Below are 20,124 nucleotides of genomic sequence, written 5' to 3' on the forward strand. Positions count from 1 at the left end.
GGAAAAGTGACCAGTGTTTGCAGAATCATGATTGCAAAGAAGTACAAATCTGAAAGAATTCAAGATTGAGGTCCGGTCTTTTTTCATGGTGACCTTACAGAATACCCAGGAGCTGTATTTTAAAAACATATTTTTTAATTGCAGTATAGTTGATGTTCAACATTATACAAGTTACAGGTGTACAATATAGTGATTCACAGTTTTTAAAGGTTATACTCCATTTATAGTTATTATAAAATATTGTCTATATTCCCCATGTTGTACAATATATCCTTGTAGCTTATTTTATACGTAATAGTTTGTACCTCTTAATCCCCTACCCCTATATATTGCCTCTCCCCACTGGTAACCACTAGTTTGTTCTTTATCTGTGTGTTTGTTTCTTTTTTTTTATATTCACTAGTTTGTTGTATTTTTTAGATTCCACATATAAGTGATATCATACAGTATTTGTCTTTCTCTGTCTGACTTATTTCACTTAGCATAATACCCTCCAAGTCCATCCTTGTTGCAAATGAAAAAATTTAATTCTTTTTTATGGCTGAATAGTATTTCATTGTATATATACCAGCAGCTGTAGTTGTAATCATATGATTCTATTATGTGACATGCTTGGGCATCTGATTCTGTTATTTATTGTGTCTGCTGATTCTTACTCATGGTGGATTATTTCCCTAAGTGTTTTGGTCTGCTGAAGCCTCCCATAAGATACCACCAAAAAAGTCAGTTGTGATTAAAAAGAAAATTAAAAAAGAAAGGAAGGTAATAGAAATAGAAAGAAAAGATAAAACTGAGTGTATAAGAAATTTGCAAGGCTAGGGAGTTACCAAATGAATTTAGTCAAATGAACTTCCCAAGGAGCTTGAGCACTTGGATTTTATAAGATTATTAGAGAAGAATTTGTCATAGAGTGGTTTTAGAGTAGGAGTTCACAAGCAGGTCCCTAGTGGTTAGACTTTGTAAGCCAGTGAATGTTTGACTGATGTAACACTTGAGGTGAGTTGTCTATATTCCAAAAAGTGGCTTTCTTTTTCTAGAGCACATGAGTTTGAGCAAAGCTACTATTGAAAAAAATTTGTTTTTCAAGTTGTGATTTCTGTCATCTTAATTTCTCAGTAATTCTGGCTACATGCACATCTTTAGTTAAAAGCCACATTTTTTAGCTATCAAGAGGAATGAGCCACATCTTCTATAAGTGTTCTCCCAGATATATTATTAAATAAAAAATGCAAAGTGCAGAAAATATGTGTCTATTATGTAATTTTTAAATGTTTATCTTGTATGGGATTATATGGATTGATATTTTCTCTAAAGAAATGCAAAAAATTACTCACAGTGGCTACCTTGGGGGAAGGAAAACTAAAATTTGGGGAGAGAAGAGACTTTACTTTTTCCTTTTACATACTTCTTTTTTTTTTTTTTTAATTTACTCTTGGCTGCATTGGGTCTTTGTTGCTGTGCACGGGCTTTCTCTAGTTGCGGTGAGCGGGGGCTACTCTTCGTTGTGGTGTGTGGGCTTCTAATTGCGGTGGCTTCTCTTGTTGTGGAGCACGAGCTCTAGGCACGTGGGCTTCAGTAGTTGTGGCTCACGGGCTCTAGAGCGCAGGTTCAGTAGTTGTGGCGCATGGGCTTAGTTGCTCCGCAGCATGTGGGATCTTCCCGGACCAGGGCTCGAACCTGTGTCCCCTGCATTGGCAGGCGGATTCTTAACCACTGCGCCAGCAGGGAAGTCCTTACATACTTCTTAATTATTTGAAATGTTTTTTTTTCACCATATGCATATATTGCTTTTATTTAAAGAAAAATTATGTGCATGTATGTCTACATATACCTTTATAGAGTTTTAGAAAACTCTTATAGTCTTAAGTCAAGAGAAATGGGCCCCATTCTTGATTGTAGCAAGGAGTATCACAAACCCAGTTTGGTCCTCCTTTGAGCCTTGAGTTCATCTCAGCTTTTTTTTTTTTCTTCTTGATTGTCAAAACAGGGCTGTGGGGAAATTCTCAGAGCAGGCATGCAGGCATTCAAGGCTCACTTTCTTGCAGGATAGTGACAGACAAATGGATGAATGTCCAAGTGGGAGATATAATAAAACTAGAAAATAATCAGGTTGTCACGGTGAGTACCTCTTTGGGCTGTGGCTTTTTCTCTTTTGGCTTGAATAGGGACCCTTTTAGCAACTTCTGTGACCACTCCTTTTGGTGACCTTCACCTTCCTCACTTTGCATCCAGAGATCAACATCTCCTGTGGTAAGAAGTTTGTTCTTGTCCATTTCTCACCATAGCTACAGGTAAAACATGACTAGTTTTTGGAGAGGGGGTGTGTGGTAGCAGTGATGGGTCCTAGACAAAGAAAGTAAACCAAATGTCTATAATATTCTTAAGATGAACATCTGTTCCTGAGGTAATTGCTTTTGTTACACTGTAATGTTAAAAGTCTGCCTTCCTGCCTTCCTTATCTTCTCTGACTTTTCTGACCACAGGCTGATATACTATTACTCTCTAGCAGTGAGCCCTACAGTCTGACATATATAGAAACAGCAGAACTGGACGGGTGAGTGTTTCCTCCTGATAATCCATTAAGACGGTTGAGCCAGCTTAGAGTGATTTCTCACTGAGGGAGAACAGGATGCAGAGAATGAAGTGCTAAAAGAGGCTAGAAATATCTAGATAAGATAGGAGGCCAGACTCTTGGGACCTCAAGTCTAAGGCTGAGCTCTTGACAGCAATAATTTAGCATCCACTGGTGCAGAATCTGGGCAAATAAACTCCGTATTCTCCATCTCTAAACTGGAGACATTCTGTCTATCTATATTCAGTAATGCTGAGTGGTAGGAAAGACGTTAACAGAACTGTAAAATTTCAGAATATAGTTCCAAAGTTTCCAGGGGGGGAATGAATATGGAGGTAATTATGTACTGATAAACCATGTTCTAGAAAGGACTTAAGGTAGAAATTCATTAACGTGCAAAAGCTAAGATCTTTGGAGTATAGAGGCCATCTTCAGAGAGCTTGTCCTGTGGAGTTTTGTATCGATCTGCGTCCTTACAACTATTCCTCTTGGTGCCCACAAACTTTTTGAAATGTGGCTTCTTTTTTACTTCTGTCTCTGTGCATTCTTGTATCAGCAAATGGTTAAGTGGGATCCCTTCATGGATCCTGTAAATATTTATGAGATGAGGAGTATGTTTACTTGGAGGTATATGCACATTCCTAGCAGGACCTGCTCCTTATTCTTGAAGGGAGCAGGTACCCCCTCCAGGTTGTCTTGTGATGTTTCTTCAGCTTTTCTAGAGCATCTGACCCACAAGATCTCATAGGTTGGTTAAAGTAGTTGATGTGTGTTTCAGGGAGAGAGGGGAACAAGTGGGCTAATACTCAGCTTCCCTGTAGAACCATCCCACCTCAATACTTTTCTTGAGAGAGGATAACAGTGGGAGTGACTCTCACGGCTCAAGCCTATAGCCCAAGCTCTATTGGTAACAACTGGTTTCTAAAATTGGAGAAATTGGACCTGTGATGCTGTTATGTATGTGCATTTTTTACTCTAGTGAAACCAACTTGAAAGTGAAGCAAGCCATCTCAGTTACCAGTGAGATGGAAGATAACCTGAAGCTACTATCTGCCTTTGATGGTGAGTTAGGAAATAGGTTTGCCAACCCCAATTTTTATTAGTAGATGTCTGGTTAAAGTGTGGTACATCCATACAGTGAATTCTATATTAAAAACGATGTGCAAGTTGATATTTATTCACATGGAAAAATATCACAACATATTAATAAATGAAAAAGATTGCAATACACTATGCATAGTATATGTAACATAAACCTGTTTTTGGAAACATATGTATGTTTATGAGTACATGTATAGAAAAAAACTTGGAAGGATGTACTACAGAAGTTTAATTGTGCTTATTTCGAGGCAGTGGGTGAATTTTACTTTCTCCTTTTAATGTTGTATATGTATTTACAATGTTGTATATGTATTTACAATGTATTTTACTTTACTAATCATGAAAAAGTCAAATTATTTCCATTTTGAAACAAATACTAGGTTTGCTTTAAGTATTTTAAAATTTCTTCAGATTCAGCTCATTTGATCTAGAAGTACTGATGGTGATAGGTTATCGTGTGGGTTGTTCTCTCTCTGGATGACCCATGTCACAGAATTACTCTTCTTTGATGCCCAGAACCCTTTGCCTGGTGAGAAATGGGCAGCGGCTGAGAAAGGATAGGCAAAAGATGTGTGTATATTTTGAAAAGGGGATGTTCTTTCCTCTTTTCTGTTAAGTCTCCTCTGTCCTGTTAGGAAAGAATTAAGATTACAGAGTCAGGACTCTTATTCCTTCTTTTTTTTTTTTTTTTTCAGGAGAAGTGAGGTGTGAGTCTCCCAATAACAGGTTGGACAGATTCACAGGAATACTGATTTATAAAGGAAAAAATTACGTCCTGGATCATGACAGGCTGATTCTCCGAGGCTGCATCATCAGGAATACAGACTGGTGCTATGGCTTGGTAATTTTTACTGGTACGTCTTTGTGGGGACCACAGACCCCCAGCCTGCTGGATTCCATTAGTAGCCACGCTGTGGGTACTTAGTTTTCAGGATGCAGATATGGTGCTCAGATATGTACCAGAACACTGTGGCTTTGAGACAGATAGAAAGGGAGGCAGGTAGATGGATAGATGGATGGATAATTTAAGAAAAAAATGACTTCTTTTCCAAGCAGTGAGCTGCCAGCATATCAGCCCTGCCTTTGTTAGAGGAAGGCTTTGTGTTCCAAGACCACAGAGCATTCATAAGTCTTTCTAAACATATCTAGACACAAGAGAAGGTATACACATAGAAGTACACATAGTATTAGCATATGAAAGGGGAACATGTGAAAGGGGAGAGTATACATGTGGATTGCTCCCATGAGGAAAAAATAAACACGGCGGTCATTATGTAGACTATAAAATACAATATGAAGTGTTCATGCCAGAGAAAAGGCACATGTGGCTCATTAGCAGTGGCCCATCTTGAGATGGCATTTAGAACCATAATCCCTTATACTTATTGAGGGATTTTCTTAAGTTATAAGGTAGTGCTGGAAAATGGAGGAAGATTCTGTGCCACCCTGTGCCCTCGGTGACAGTGGGCATTGATGACAACAACCACAGTAAGATAATAATTTCCAACTCTAGTCCCAGTGGCCATTAAAAGCTCTTTAAGGCTTCTCTGGTGGTGCAGTGGTTGAGAATCCATCTGCCAGTGCAGGGGACACGGGTTTGAGCCCTGGTCCAGGAAGATCCCACATGCCATGGAGCAACTGGGCCCGTGCGCCACAACTACTGAGCCTGCACTCTAGAGCCCACGAGGCACAACTACTGAGCCCGTGTGCCTAGAGCCCGTGCTCCGCAACAAGAGAAGCCCCTGCTCACCGCAACTAGAGAAAGCCCGCGCACAGCAACGGAGACCCAATGCAGCCAAAAATAAATAAATAAATAAAAATTAAAAAAAAAATGTTGGTTCCTATAGGAGCTCTTATAAAAAAAAAAAAAACTCTTTATTTCTACTTACTATCTGCCTTGTCATGAAGAAATGCAGAGTCTCTGTCTCTCAGCTCCCAAGCTTCCACCTCAAGAGAAATCACTGCCATTGCCTTTTCCTTTCTCCATTTCTTAATTAGAAACTTTAAATAGAGCCTGGTCCAGCAATGGGTTTCCTCAAAAGAAGGTGAAGTTCTCCTTATCAGAAAATCCCTTTTCTAAGCTAAATAAACCAGATGGTGATGCGAGAGAAGCTTGTGGCTCCTATTCTGACTTATCAACGAAAAACTAAACTAAGGTGCAGCAAAGAGAGGGAGGTGTCAAGCACTGATGCACTTTGCAGAAGTAGTTGGGATTATCCGTAGAAACAACTTTTCCATTCTTTGAGTTATTGGCACCAAGCATGAGCCTTTCTCCAGAACTTTATCCCCTAGCATTGGAAAGAGGTTTGATAAAATGGGCATAAAGGTACATTTTAACCCAATTTCAATCCTCTTGAGAATATTCAGTGATTCTAAGAGGTGATGTCTCCCTGTTTCACTTAGGACCAGACACCAAATTAATGCAGAACAGTGGAAAGTCCACTTTTAAACGGACACACATAGACCATCTCATGAATGTCCTTGTGCTCTGGGTAAGTTAAAGACTTTTTTCTGTTTCTTTACAAATAGGCATACCTCCCTTCCTTCCACAGCAGTAGGTGGTATTTTCAAGTCAGAATTTAGTTGTTTGAAAACCTCAAGCAGTTTTAGGACCCCACATACTAATGTCTGAAGCAGAAAAGAACAGAACTCATTGACAAGGGAGTCTCAAGTTTATACCTCTGTTGTGGAGGACAGTCATAACTTGTTGAAGCTTTGATACTTTGATTAGTGGTACCAGAATAGATTATGGACCCTGCTTTAGAAATTAAGACACTTTTTTCTCATAGCCACTTTTACTCATGACCACTTTAATAAAACCTTACTTGGACTAATAGATCACCTTACTTAAACCAATGATTTTCAAACTCTATTTCCTTAGAGTCTAAGGTCTGCTGCAGGGGGAATAGAGAAGATCAAGAGTTTTGTTTGGCCTCTTCATTCTGAAGTTTCTGCTTTAAAAAGAGCAGCTTCACATTTATCTGTTCTGTAAGATCTCAGTTGGAAAATAAAGGATTCTGCTGCTAAGAAATGAAATTTGAAAAGCACTCAATATATATGATATAGCTTATACGCGGAATCTTAAAAAAAGAGTACAAATGAACTTATTTACAAAACAGAGTCACAGGTGTAGAAAACAAACTTAGGGTTACCGGGGGCAAGGGGAGGAGGGATAAATTGGGAGATTGGGATTGACATATACATGCTCCTATATATAAAATAGATAACTAATAAGGACCTACTGTATAGCACAGGGAACTCTACTCAGTACTCTGTAATGGCCTATATGGGAAAAGAATCCAAAGAAAAGTGGATATATGTATAACTGATTCACTTTGCTGTATCCTGAAACTAACACAGCATTGTAAATCAACTATATTCCAATAAAAAATTTTTATAAGCACTCAATAGATAATAATCAGCTTTGAGAATAGAAGTTTAAATTGAAGACTAATTAATTTATTTCCATGCTATTATATACGGGTTGCCTTTATTCTTGTTAGATATAGACAGATTAATTTCTTTACTTACACAGCTTCTCTGCATGACTGAGTGGTTCCAATGCTGCCTATACTTGATTCCATTACTTTTTATATTTTATTTTTACTCTATTGCTTAGAAAATAAAAGTGCCCTTTTTCTGTACATTTCTCATTAATCTCTGAATTACAAATTGTGTGTTCTCTGTTATTTATTATGGTAAATGTTACAGTTCTTTTTCTGTATCCTTTGGATTTAATAAATGGGATTTTAGAAAATTAGGAAGATTCATTCAACAATAGCCAGGACATGGAAGCAACCTATGTGTCCATCAACAGATGAATGGATAAAGAAGATGTGGCACATATACACAATGGAATATTACTCAGCCATAAAAAGGAACAAAACTGAGTTATTTGTAGTGAGGTGGATGGACCTAGAGACTGTCATACAGAGTGAAGTAAGTCAGAAAGAGAAAAACAAATACCGTACGCTAACACATATATATGGAATCTAAAAAAAAAAGGAAAAAAATGGTCAGAAGAACCTAGGGGCAAGACGGGAATAAAGATGCAGACCTACTATAGAATGGACTTGAGGATACCGGGTGGGGGAAGGGTAAGCTAGGACAAAGCGAGAGAGTGGCATGGACATATATACACTACCAAACGTAAAATAGGTAGCTAGTGGGAAGCAGCCACATAGCAGGGGGAGATCAGCTCGGTGCTTTGTGACCACCTAGAGGGGTGGGATAGGGAGGGTGGGAGGGAGGGAGATGCAAGAGGGAAGAGATATGGGGACATATGTTTATGTATAACTGATTCACTTTGTTATAAAGCAGAAACTGACACACCATTGTAAAGCAATTATACTCTAATAAAGATGTTAAAAAAAAAAAAATTCATTCAGCTTTGAGACCAGAAACTGTACTTGACATCTGTAGAGGGATTTTAACTGTTTTGAAAATTTTCACATTCACTAACTGAAGCTTCACAACACATGAACAATAAGCAAGTCAGGAAGTATCTTCCCCATTGACAAATATGCAAATTGAGACACAGTGAAGGTAAATATCATAAATAAAGTCCCACAGAAAAATAATGGCAAAGACTCATTGTCATCAAATCATATTTTTTATTGAAGTATAGTTGCTTTACAATGATGTGTTAATTACTGCTGTACAGCAAAGTGATTCAGTTATGTATATATATACATTCTTTTTTGGTATTCTTTTCCATTATGGTTTATCACAGGATATTGAATATAGTTCCCTGTGCTATACAGTAGGACCTTGTTGTTTATCCATTCTATATAGAAAAGCTTACATCTGCTAACCCCAACCTCCCACTCCATCCCTCCCCCTTGGCAACCACCAGTCTGTTCTCTATGTCTGTGATTCTGTTTCTGTTTCATAGATAGGTTCATTTGTGCCATATTTTAGATTCCACAAATAAGTGATATCTTATGATATCTGTCTTTCTCTTTGACTTACTTCACTTAGTATGATAATCTCTAGTTGCATCTATGTTGCTGCAAATGGCATTATTTCGTTCTTTTTATGGCTGAGTAGTATTCCATTGTATATATGTACCGCATCTTCTTTATCCATTCATCTGTTGATGGACATTTAAGTTGTTTCCATGTCTTGGCTACTATGAATAGTGCTGCTATGAACATAGGCATGTATCTTTTTGAATTACAGTTTTGTCTGGATATATGCCCAGGAGTGGGATTGTTGGATCATATGGTAATTCTATTTTTAGTTTTCTGAGGAACTTCCGTACTGTTTTCCACAGTGGCTGCACCAACTTACATTCCCACCAACAGTGCAGGAGGGTTCCCTTTGCTCCATACCCTTTCCAGCATTTGTTATTTGTAGACTTTTTGATAATGGCCATTCTGACCAGTGCGAGGTGGTACCCTATTGTAGTTTTGATTTGCATTTCTCTAATAATTAGCAATGTTGAGCATCTTTTCATGTGCCTCTTGGCCATCTGTATGTCTTCTTTGGAGAAATGTCTATTTAGGTCTTCTGCCCATTTTTGGATAGGGTTGTTTGTTTTTTTGTTGTTGAGTTGTATGAGCTGTTTGTATATTTTGGAGATTAAGCCCTTGTCAGTCATATCATTTGCAAATATTTTCTCCCATTCAGTAGGTTGTCTTTTCATTTTGTTTATGGTTTCCTTTGCTGTACAAAAGCTTGTAAGTTTGATTAGGTCCCATTTGTTTATTTTTGTTTTTATTTCAACTGCCTTGGGAGACTGACCTAAGAAAACATTGGTATGATTTATGTCAGAGAATGTTTTGCCTATTTCCTCTTCTAGGAGTTTTATGATGTCATGTCTTATACTTAAGTCTTTAAGCCATTTTGAGTTTATTTTTGTGTATGGTGAGATCAAGTCATATTTATTGAGAATCTAGTATGTGCCTAGTATGTGCCAGGTGTTGTGAGGATCATAAGGTTTTATAAGTCCTGGGTCCAGCTCTCAAGTATATACGTTCACTTTTGGGAGATGGGGCATCAATATGTGCCAGATGCTTTACATACATAATTTTATTAATAATCACATCTATCCATCTAGGCATAACTTTTCAGAGTTAATGCTCTTTCTGCTATACTTGCTATTTCCCTGGGGAGACAAAATTAAAACACATGACAAATCTGTTTAACATGGCAGATTGACCACATGTGAAGAAATTATAAATTTTTTTTAAAAGATCCTAAGAGCTTCCGGAGAGAAATAAAATGTCATATTCAAGAATCAAAATAGCATTGGCTGGGCTTCCCTGGTGGCGCAGTGGTTGAGAGTCCGCCTGCCGATGCAGGGGACACGGGTTCGTGCCCCGGTCCGGGAGGATCCCACATGCCGCGGAGCGGCTGGGCCCGTGAGCCATGGCCGCTGAGCCTGCGCGTCCGGAGCCTGTGCTCCGCAACGGGAGAGGCCACAACAGTGAGAGGCCCGCGTACCACAAAAAAAATAAATAAATAAAATAGCATTGGCCTTCTCAACAGCCACAGCAGAAGGTAAACATCAACGCTTCAAACGTCTGCCAGAAAATTATTTGCATCCTATAATTCTAAATCCATTGAAACTATCAATAAAATGCAAGTATAAAGAAATATCCATATGTGCAAAGACTCAAAAAATTTACTTATCATGTATCCTCTCTTAGGAAGCTTCTAGTATATACTCAAGCAAAACAAGAGAATAAACCAAGAAAGATATGGAAGCCAGGAAACATGAGAACAGTGAAAGGAAGTCCTAGGATGGTAGCTGAATAGCAGGCCTAGAGAACACCAGAGCAGATTAAAGCAGAGGTATAGAGGGATCTGCAATGGGAGTCTCCAAAGAGAATGCAGTTCTCTGCTCAAGTTCTCACAAGATGGCTGCAGCAGAGAAGTAGTGTAAATACCCAGAGCAGCTAAACTAGCAGAGTAGCTGCTATGAATTTCTACATTTCTGAGGTCATTCATGCAATCATTCCTTCAGAAAGTAGGGAATATTATCTTGGGTCCCATGTTCACTTTGGGGCATCTAGTTTTAAGAAGGACGTTGAGACTTCCTATTTGAGCCTAATGAAATGACTGTGAGGAAGTACAAATAGAAAATAAATCCCCTGACAGAGTGTGAAGAACTGTCAGCAGACCCAAGATGCTGATGAGCTTTTGGAAGGCAGAAAGTAGATAGATTATACCCATAAATAAACCAGAGTAGTGAAAGCTTCCACGGAAATGCATTCCTCAAGAGTAGTTCCAAGCTAGATTCAGCAGGAATTGAGAGCAGGAGTAAGATGTGGGGGTAATAATCAGGATAATTAATTTTAAAACTGCCCATGAAACAACATGGACAACACCTGGCCCTCTGTACCATCCTACCACTCCTATAGGCATACATATAGCAGTAAAAATTTATCTGACCTCTAGTCTCAAACAAGAGAACTGCTTTCCGAAGAAATTTAACAATCTATCTGCAGAGGGGTAGGGCTTCTAATGTGGGTGTCATCACTTCAGAGTAAAACCCACTTTATTTTAAATTTGGGGGACTCAAGTTTGCCAGCAAGCTCCTCGTGTACTCTAGGGTAAAACCAGTGAAAGAACACATTCTGCCTACCTACACAGAACTCATGGTTCCATCTTCCCATAGGGGAGTGGTCTGCTCGAGAAACAAAATGAACCCAAGGAAATAAAACCAATCTATAATGATGAAACTACTCTTTTACTCCTGTTTTTAAGTGAACTGGAAGGAAACCAGGAGCACAAAAGAGGAGGATGAGGATGAACAAATAGAATAACTGACTCTGGAAAAAACAGATTATAATTCAGGGAAGAGAAAAGAAAACTTTCAAAAGAATTTTACTAGTATTCTTAGAAGAAGCAATTGCACAAATAAAATAAGAATAGGCTAAAATTTTTTGTGGGGGGGCCACGCCATAGCTTGTGGGATCTTAGTTCCCCAACCAGGGATCCACTCTAGGCCCTCAGCAGTAAAAGCGCAGAGTCTTAACCACTGGACCGCCAGGGAATTCCCTAAATTTTTTTTTTTAAACGAAAGAATAAAAAAGGCAATCTAAGAATAACAAAAAGAATTTTGGAAAGTAAAAATTACTGAAATTAAAAAGCCAATAGAAGGGCTGAAATAAAGAGTCAAAGAATACTACTAGACCATAAAACCAAAAGTCAAAGAGATAAATACATTTTTTTAATGGAGGACCAAACCAAGAGCCCCCACATGATCTCCCAGGAGTATCAGAAAGAGAAAATGGAGGGGGCAATATTGTCAAAGAAATAATAGAAGAATATTTCCTAGAATTGAAGAAGGATATGAATTTCAGATTTAAAGCATCCATTAAACATCATGAAATTCTAGAACGCCAATGGTGTATAGAAGTCCCCTAACTTTTTCATAGGGATAAGAATAAGATACCAACAGAAAATGAGACTTAGATTGGCATCAGATTTCTCACTAACACTACTGGGTCCTAGAAACCAATAGGGTCATACCTTCAAAGTTCTTAGTGAAAATTACTTTGACCTAGAAATCTATACCCAGGTAAACTACAAATCAAGTGAGAGAGCAAACTTGTTCCTATCATGGGACCTTTACCCTTGCTGGCAATGTCTATCTAGGCCTTTGCATGGCTTGCTTCTTTTTCAGTATTCAATGTCACCTTTTCAGAGAAGCCTTCTCTGCCACCCTATCTAAAGTGGCCACCTCCATTAAGACATTTTTTATTGTATTAACTTGTTTTATTTTCCTCACAGCATTTAGCACTAGTTAATTTGTATTTTTTCTTTTCTTAACATATCTGTTTTCCTCATATCTCCACAGGATTACAAACTCTCTGAGAGTTAAGGCATTGTCTTTTATCACCACTGTATCCCAGCCCCTAGAATTATGTTTGACACATAATGGGAGCATCATTATTATGTTGTTGAGTTATGTGTGTTGAGTTAGTGAAAAAACTGTGTTATTATTATGTGTTGAGTTAGTGAAAAAAATGAATGAATACCTGAGCTACCAAATTATGAGCCTGTAAGGTAGAAATTATGCCATATTCATCTCTATATTCTTGGGAGTGCCTTGCACAAAACGGTTCTCAGGAAATAGCTTTTGAATGGTTATTAAATAAAGAAATGTTCTTGAATTAGCTATGTTCTTAACAGCTCAGCAGTTTTGTTTATGTGGTATTTTTGCCAAGACATTGTCAGTGTAGTTAGATATAATGCATTGTCATTTCTCAAAGCTGAAGCAGAAATCCTTCCTGATTTAAACACTTCATTTTTTCCCATTTTTGGAAATGATTCTTAGGGGGAAATCTGACAGACACAGGAAGCATGTTTAGTAAAACTCCTTCCTGATAAGCCCACAGGGGAGCTGGAGTTTGGTCCTTTCCCCCTCCCCAGATCTCCCCAGAGCTCACAATGACAATGCTTTGTGAACCCTAGTCTCTTAAGTAGGATGTATTTGTGGGGCACAGTGCTTGAAATTTGAATGATGCCAGAAATCCAGGATATACTTCTTGGGTAAGGCACAATGAAAAGCACAGAGGTGAAGGGCCAAAGGACCAAGGAGTACTCTCTTTTTACAGACTGCCTGTGATGCCTGGGAGCTCCACTGTGACCAGCAATGGCCTTAGTTCTTGACAAAACTGAGTATCTCTTTCAGCCTTTACTGGAACCACTCTTTACACACAGGTCTTCTTGGGTCTGACTGGCTCTTGTAATAACCAAGTAACATCTGGGGTTTGTAGCAAAAACCAATTTCTTGTTTCTTTCTTCCTATAGAAAGGAAGCAAAGTGAAGCTTTAGGCTAAGTACCAATAAACTCCATCACAACATGAATATTTCTTAAGAAAGAGAACATCTGCAAGGGTTTAGAAAGCCTCAGGATGGCAGGAAAAGCTCTAGGAATGAGGAAAGAGCAGACTGTGTACTGCCCCGGAAGGCCTCTCTGAAGGGGGAGAGGCCCTGCTCTCAGGATCTTGGTCCGATAAAGCCGACTTCCTTTCTGCTGGCTCAGTCTGAACAGAAAGGGACTTCTCTGGTGGTGCAGTTGTTAAGAATCCACCAGCCAATGCAGGGGACATGGGTTCAAGCCCTGGTCCGGGAGGATCCCACATGCCGCGGAGCAACTAAGCCCGTGCACCACAACTACTGAAGCCTGTGCACCTAGAGCCCGTGCTCCACAACGAGAGAAGCCACCACAATGAGAAGCCCACACACCGCAACAAAGAGTAGCCCCAGCTCACCGCAACTAGAGAAAGCCTGCAGGCAGCAACAAAGACCCAACGCAGCCAAAAATTAATTAAATTTAAAAAAAAATCTGAACAGAAGGATCTGGTTCTGGAGGACTCATAGTCTAAAAATGGAGGGATGGCACAGCACCGGAAATGATTGATGGGTAATACTCAATTATCCAGGCAACAGGTATGGAGCAGAAAGGGTGTTGAAGTTCACTCAGTAATTTCCTCCCACAGCTTCAGAAGGTATCAAATTATTTATTCTAATAATTTATAATAAACAAATAGATTATAAATAAATTTATATTTATAAATAAATAATAATAGTTTATTATAATCATTTTACCTTCCCCACTTTTTCCCACTGGAGCTGATGGAGTCGGGCCTGGAGAAGTGGCAGGTAGAGGAATATGGTCTCAGGTTTAATATTGGCCACATAGACTGTCCAAAGGGGAAGCAAAGCCAGTAGAACTCATCACTGAAGTTTAATCTGAACCATGAGGATAAGCCATGCTTTCACATGACCCATTAAAAAGAAGCATAAGGAAGGAGGAGTAAGATTAAGAAGGGTTTTATGGCCCCGAAGAAACCTTCATCACAAAGAGCGGAACTACTCAGTATGAATCTGCATCAGGCTAGGAATGAAAGCAGATTTTATTCTTTTTTATCTTGATCCTCTTGTTTTGTTCTCCTCCATCCCTTATTCAACTCTCAAATCTCAAATATTGAATGATATTAAGGATTTATTACTAACTTTTTAAGTGATAAAGGTATTGTGATTATGTGTTTAAATAAGATCCTTTAAAGAGCTATATTAAACTGTTTGCAAAAAAAATTATATAATGTGAGAAATTTGCTTAAAATAAAAGGGAGGACAGGGGAAGAGGAGGTTTGGGATAAAATAAAACTGGCCACGAATTGATAATTGGTGAAGCTGGGTGATGGGCACATAGGGGTTCATTATAGTATTTATATACATTAATATGTGTTTGAAATTTTTCATAATAAGGATTTTTAAATCTCATTTTCTGAGAATGGTCCCAGTTAGATCTTCTCCTCCTACCTTCATACTCTTGTCTCCAAAGACTTTCTATCAGTAACTCAAAGATGAGACCTAAAATTTTCTAGCAGTAGGGATGGGTTGCTTTGAGCAATTCACACCTTGTGATAAAGGGCACAGGTTTGAAGACCCCTGAGTAGACTTAGAAGTGGTTCACAATAACATCATATGTGTTTTCTCTGCAGGTATGTGGGCATGTGACGCTGGTGGAATGTAAAATTGTACAGCCACTTTGGAAAGCATTTGGCAGTTTTTTGGAGAGTTGGGCATTTGTCTCAAATGACAGGATTTCCTTCTTTTCATGGCTGAATAATGTTCCATTGTAGTGTGTGTGTGTGTGTGTGTGTGTGTGTGTGTGTGTGTGTGTGTCACATTTTCTTTATCCATTCATCTGTTGATAGACACTTAGGTTATTTCCCTGTCTTGGCTATTGTAAATAATGCTGCAGTGAACATGGGGTGGAGATATCTCTTTAAGAGAGTCATTTAATTTCCTTTGGACATATACCCAGAAGTGGATTATATAGTAGTTCTATTTTTAATTTTCTGAGGAACCTCCATGTTGTTTTCCAAAGTAGCTGTACCAATTTACATTCCCACCAAGAGCATCACATGATGATTAGTGTTGTTGAGTATCTTTTCGTGTACTTACCGGCCATTTGAATATCTTCCTTGGAAAAATGTCTGTTCAAGACCTTTTCCCATTTTTTAATTGAATTTTTTTTTTGCTATTGAGTTATTTCCTTATATATTTTGGATATTAACTCCTTATCAGATATGTGGTTTGCAAATATCTTCTCCCGTTCCACTGATTGCCTTTCTATCTCGTTGATTGTTTCTTCTGCTGTACAAAAGCTTTTTAGTTTGATGTAATCCCACTTGTTTATTTGTGCTTTTGTTGCTTGTGCTTTGGGTGTCATATGTATAAAGTCATTGCCAAGATGGCTGTCAAGGAACTTTTTCTCTATGTTTCTATGTTTTCTTCTAGGAGTTTTATGATCTCAGGTTTTACACTTAAGTCTTTAATTCATATCAAGTTTTTTTTTTTTTTTTTTTTGCGGTACGCGGGCCTCTCACTGTTGTGGCCTCTCCCGTTGTGGAGCACAGGCTCTGGACGTGCAGGCTCAGTGGCCATGGTTCATGGGCCCAGCCACTTTGCGGTATGTGGGATCTTCCCGGACCAGGGCACGAACCCGTGTCCCCTGCATTGGCAGGCAGACTCTCAACCACTGCGCCACCAGGGAAGCCCCATATCAAGTTAATTTTTGTGAGTGGTATAAGATAGGGGTCCAGTTTCATTATTTTGCATGTCAATATCAAGTTTTCCCAACACCATTTGCCTCCCTTGTCAAATATTAGTTGACCATATATGCATGGGTTTATTTCTGGGCTCACATTTCTGTTGCATTGGTCTACATGTCTGTTTTTATACCAGTACCATATTGTTTTGATTACTATAGCTTTGTAATATAGTTTGAAATCAGGAAATGAGATGCACCCACCTTGCTTCTTTGTCAAGACTGCTTTGGCTCTTTGAGGTCTTTCATGGTTCCATACAAGTTTTAGGATTTTTTTTCTATTTCTATAAAAAATGCCATTGAAATCTTGATAGGGATTGCATTGACTCTATAGATAGCATGGGTAGTATAGACATTTTAACATTGCTTAACTCTTCCAATCTGTGAATATAAGATATCTTTCCATTTACTTGTCTTCTTCAGTTTCTTTCATTAATGTCTAAATCCCACTTGATTTTGGTGTATGATCCTTTTAATATGCTGTTGAATTTGGTTTGCTATTGAGAAATTTTGTATTCATCAGGGGTATTGGCCTGTAGTTTTCTTTTCTTATAGTGTCCTTCTCTGGCTTTGGTACCAGAGTAATGCTGGCTTTGTAAAATGAGTTCAGGATTATTATCCCCTCCTCCCCAAAGTTCTTTTCTAAACAGATTTTCTCAAATCTGTCTTCTTTCTTTGCATCCTTTCCCCTCCATGCCCTTTTCTCTCAACCTAATGACAAGAAAGTTGAGGTTATCTAGAACAATAATCTTGGTTCGGTAAAAAGGTGCCATCTTTAATCTGAACATTGCCTCCAGGCTGATTCATTTTATTCAGCTGAAAAGAATTATTGGGCCTTGTTTGCTTAGGATCTCAATCTTGTCTCTTTTTTCCTCTTTGGTGTCTAAAAGTAATAGGCTTTTCCAGTCCTTTGATGACCCAGATTTCATGCTATTCCTTTTCATTTCTGCTTAAAATTGGCCAGTTATTCCCCTATTTCAACTCTTTCTTTTGTTAAAGTCAGCCAACACACACTAATATTCTAATTCTAACCACTTCCCTTAGAGCTCTAGCCTCAGTAGGCACATGGTCTGTCTTCCAGTTTTACCATATTCTTTACTGTAAACATGATTGCCATATTGTCAGCCTTTTATATCCATTTCCTTACCACCCACCCACCCCCAGCTGCTAAGCCAATGCCACACATTTTAGATTTTTTTTTAAAGCAGAACCTCACTTCAGTAATGGAGTAATTAAGAGATTGGGTTCTGGAACTAGTTCAAGACCTGTCCATACTAGTTAGTAGCTAAATGACTTTAGGCAAAATACTTTCCCATTCTTAATATCAAGTTTCTTGTCTGTTATTAAAAGACGGGTATTATAAATATTAAATTAAATAATACAGGTAGAATACTTAGCACAATTATTGGCACTTAATTAATATTTACTATATTTTAGTTACTATTATCTCCTGTCAAAATCTCAAGGATGGCTCCTGCTGGGCTTTCTTTTCTGTCCTGTGTACTACTGCCTAGAGACTGTGAGCGTCAGGGCACCCCTGCCCTCCAAGAAAAGAGAGAGGCTTTTTTGAGAGGTAGGCTCCAAACGGTAGAACTGAAGCAGCACGTCTTGGATGAAATGTTAATTTAATTCTTTTTTTGATTTCTAGATTTTTCTGTTTTTAGGCAGCATGTGTTTTGTCCTAGCAGTTGGTCATTGCGTTTGGGAAAGCAAGAAAGGCTACTACTTCCAGGATTTTCTGCCATGGAAAGAATATGTCTCTTCATCAGCTGTCTCTGCCGTCCTTATATTCTGGTCCTACTTCATTATTCTCAACACCGTGGTGCCTATTTCCCTCTACGTCAGGTAGGCTTCTTTGACCACTGGGGGACAAGCTGACTTCATACTTCCTACTTAATTCCCCAACTAGACTGTGAACTTTCAGAAAGCATAGATTCTGTGCTCTTTAACCCTTTACTTTGCACAGTGCCTGGTGCACAAAACACTCTGAGACATATCTAGAGACTGCATAAATGTTTTCTATATCCAGAATACCACCCTAGATACTATGTGGGTTATACAAAAGAAAATTATCCCAACCCTCAAATAGTTTATAATGTACATGACTAAATAAGACAAACAAACACATGAAATAATTAGAAAAACATGCACACAAATTTGGTGATGCTAAAGCACAATCTAGGCAGCCCCTAGTTTATCAGTGAGACAGATTCCATTCATTTGTAAATCAGTTAATTCAGAACTCAGAATGAGTTTTCCCACAGAAACAATGTGGCAAATGGTAGATAGGTATAATTGTGACTTAAGTTCTGGTTCCCAAAAGTTGGAGAAGATGAAGGATGTTTCCTTCCCCTTTTCATGAGCACCTTGAACAAAAAAATTGAAATATAGGTAAAATAAGTCTTTACTGTACTCCGATCTGCTTTTTCTATTTTCAACATTCCCTTTCACATACACACACACAAACATATTTTTTGCATCCTTCTTTTCAGGTTTCCTAAACCCTGCACTGTGGCATCCCAACCCTAAAAGCACCCAATATAACTAAATTATCTTACTAATTTAATAAATATTTATTGAACACCTACTATGTGCCAAGCACTATATTAGGTGCCAGAGAAAGAAACATGAATAATAAGACAACCCTTCCTCTAGATAAACTTACAACATAGACATGGAAACAGATACTTAAGTAAATAATTAAGGTACAATATGAAGAATGATGTAATAGAAATGTATATGTGAATGCTATGGGAACCTAGAAAAGGAATAGGTTGGTTCTGCCTGTAGAGGCTTAGGATTTATAGAAAAAAGTAATAATCAAACTGATATTTGAGAAAAGAGTAGAATTTACCAAGCAGAAAATAGGAAAAGAATATTACAAGCAGAAAGACCAGTATGTACAAAGGTTTGGAGGTTTTTAAAAGCTTGATCTGGTCATAGAACAGTGAGTAGCCTAGACTAAGGTGTTGGATGGTAATTTAGGATTAGATTCAGGAGAGCCTTGAATGCCAGGCCAAGGAGTTTGGGTTTTATCCTAAAAGCAGCAGAGATCTTTCTAAGGAAAGAAATAATATCATTAAATGTCTGGGTTTAGAGAGATTGCTATGGTGACTGGTATGGTGAAGGAAGGGAGAGGTCAAAACTCAACACATGAGGACTAATAAAGTCAATAATGTGGGCCTGAGCACCTCTTCCCTCACCTCAAACAAAAAATCCATGTTGCCCAATGCAGTTGTCTCAGACAGGGATTACTAATGAAGCAGTCTAAACTACCACAAACTAAATATGAATGATGATAGGAAGGAAGCCACTTAAAAGTCTCCACTGTTTTAAAATGAAGATGCTTGTTAACCATAAAGAATCTATATGCATGTTATTTGGAACAGAAGTGGAATGTGACAAACACAATTGGGAAAACTCGGATAAAATGAAGAGGAGGCTATTCTAGGGAAAAGCTACCCCACAGGCAGGCTGGATCTGCCTAGAAATTTATCAGAGGGTCGTCAGCTCCTGTAAGCTGTTTCTGAGTCTCACAGATCTTTCCCTTCTGAAACAAAGTGCTATTTCAAGTCTGAAGATTCTCTCTCTTCCCCACCAATGAGTTTACATGACAGCAGCAATAACTCTCTGATTAAGCCTAGGCTACGTTTTATAAATTAGCTCTTAACTCTGGCAGGCCTTGCATTATTGCCGAATTTCAAAAATTTTGGAAGAAAGGCTGTAAAGGGAGTATGCCTCAGCAAAGTTAATCAGCATGTCTGATAATCAAGTAAAGCCTTGAGTGATAATGGTCAAAGTCAGAATTACAATGGGTTGGCTAGTACGAAGGGTCCTTCAAGATTGTAGGTTCCCAAGGAAGATATTCTGATTT

At 38.4% G+C, this 20,124-nt stretch overlaps 1 protein-coding gene across 1 annotated transcript in view; it reads left to right on the forward strand.

The window, feature by feature from the left end:
- The window catches only part of LOC136125082 (phospholipid-transporting ATPase FetA-like), a 107,519-nt gene that overhangs the window by 58,583 nt on the left and 28,812 nt on the right, over positions 1 to 20,124 (forward strand). Inside the window, exons 8-13 of the mRNA XM_065879910.1 lie at positions 2,046 to 2,118; positions 2,484 to 2,554; positions 3,552 to 3,634; positions 4,369 to 4,527; positions 6,077 to 6,165; positions 17,899 to 18,095. Coding sequence (XP_065735982.1) covers positions 2,046 to 2,118; positions 2,484 to 2,554; positions 3,552 to 3,634; positions 4,369 to 4,527; positions 6,077 to 6,165; positions 17,899 to 18,095 — 672 coding nt within the window. The remainder of the gene's footprint in view (positions 1 to 2,045; positions 2,119 to 2,483; positions 2,555 to 3,551; positions 3,635 to 4,368; positions 4,528 to 6,076; positions 6,166 to 17,898; positions 18,096 to 20,124) is intronic.

The sequence above is a fragment of the Phocoena phocoena genome, chromosome 6 (assembly GCF_963924675.1).
Source record: "Phocoena phocoena chromosome 6, mPhoPho1.1, whole genome shotgun sequence".
Taxonomy (NCBI): domain Eukaryota; kingdom Metazoa; phylum Chordata; class Mammalia; order Artiodactyla; family Phocoenidae; genus Phocoena; species Phocoena phocoena.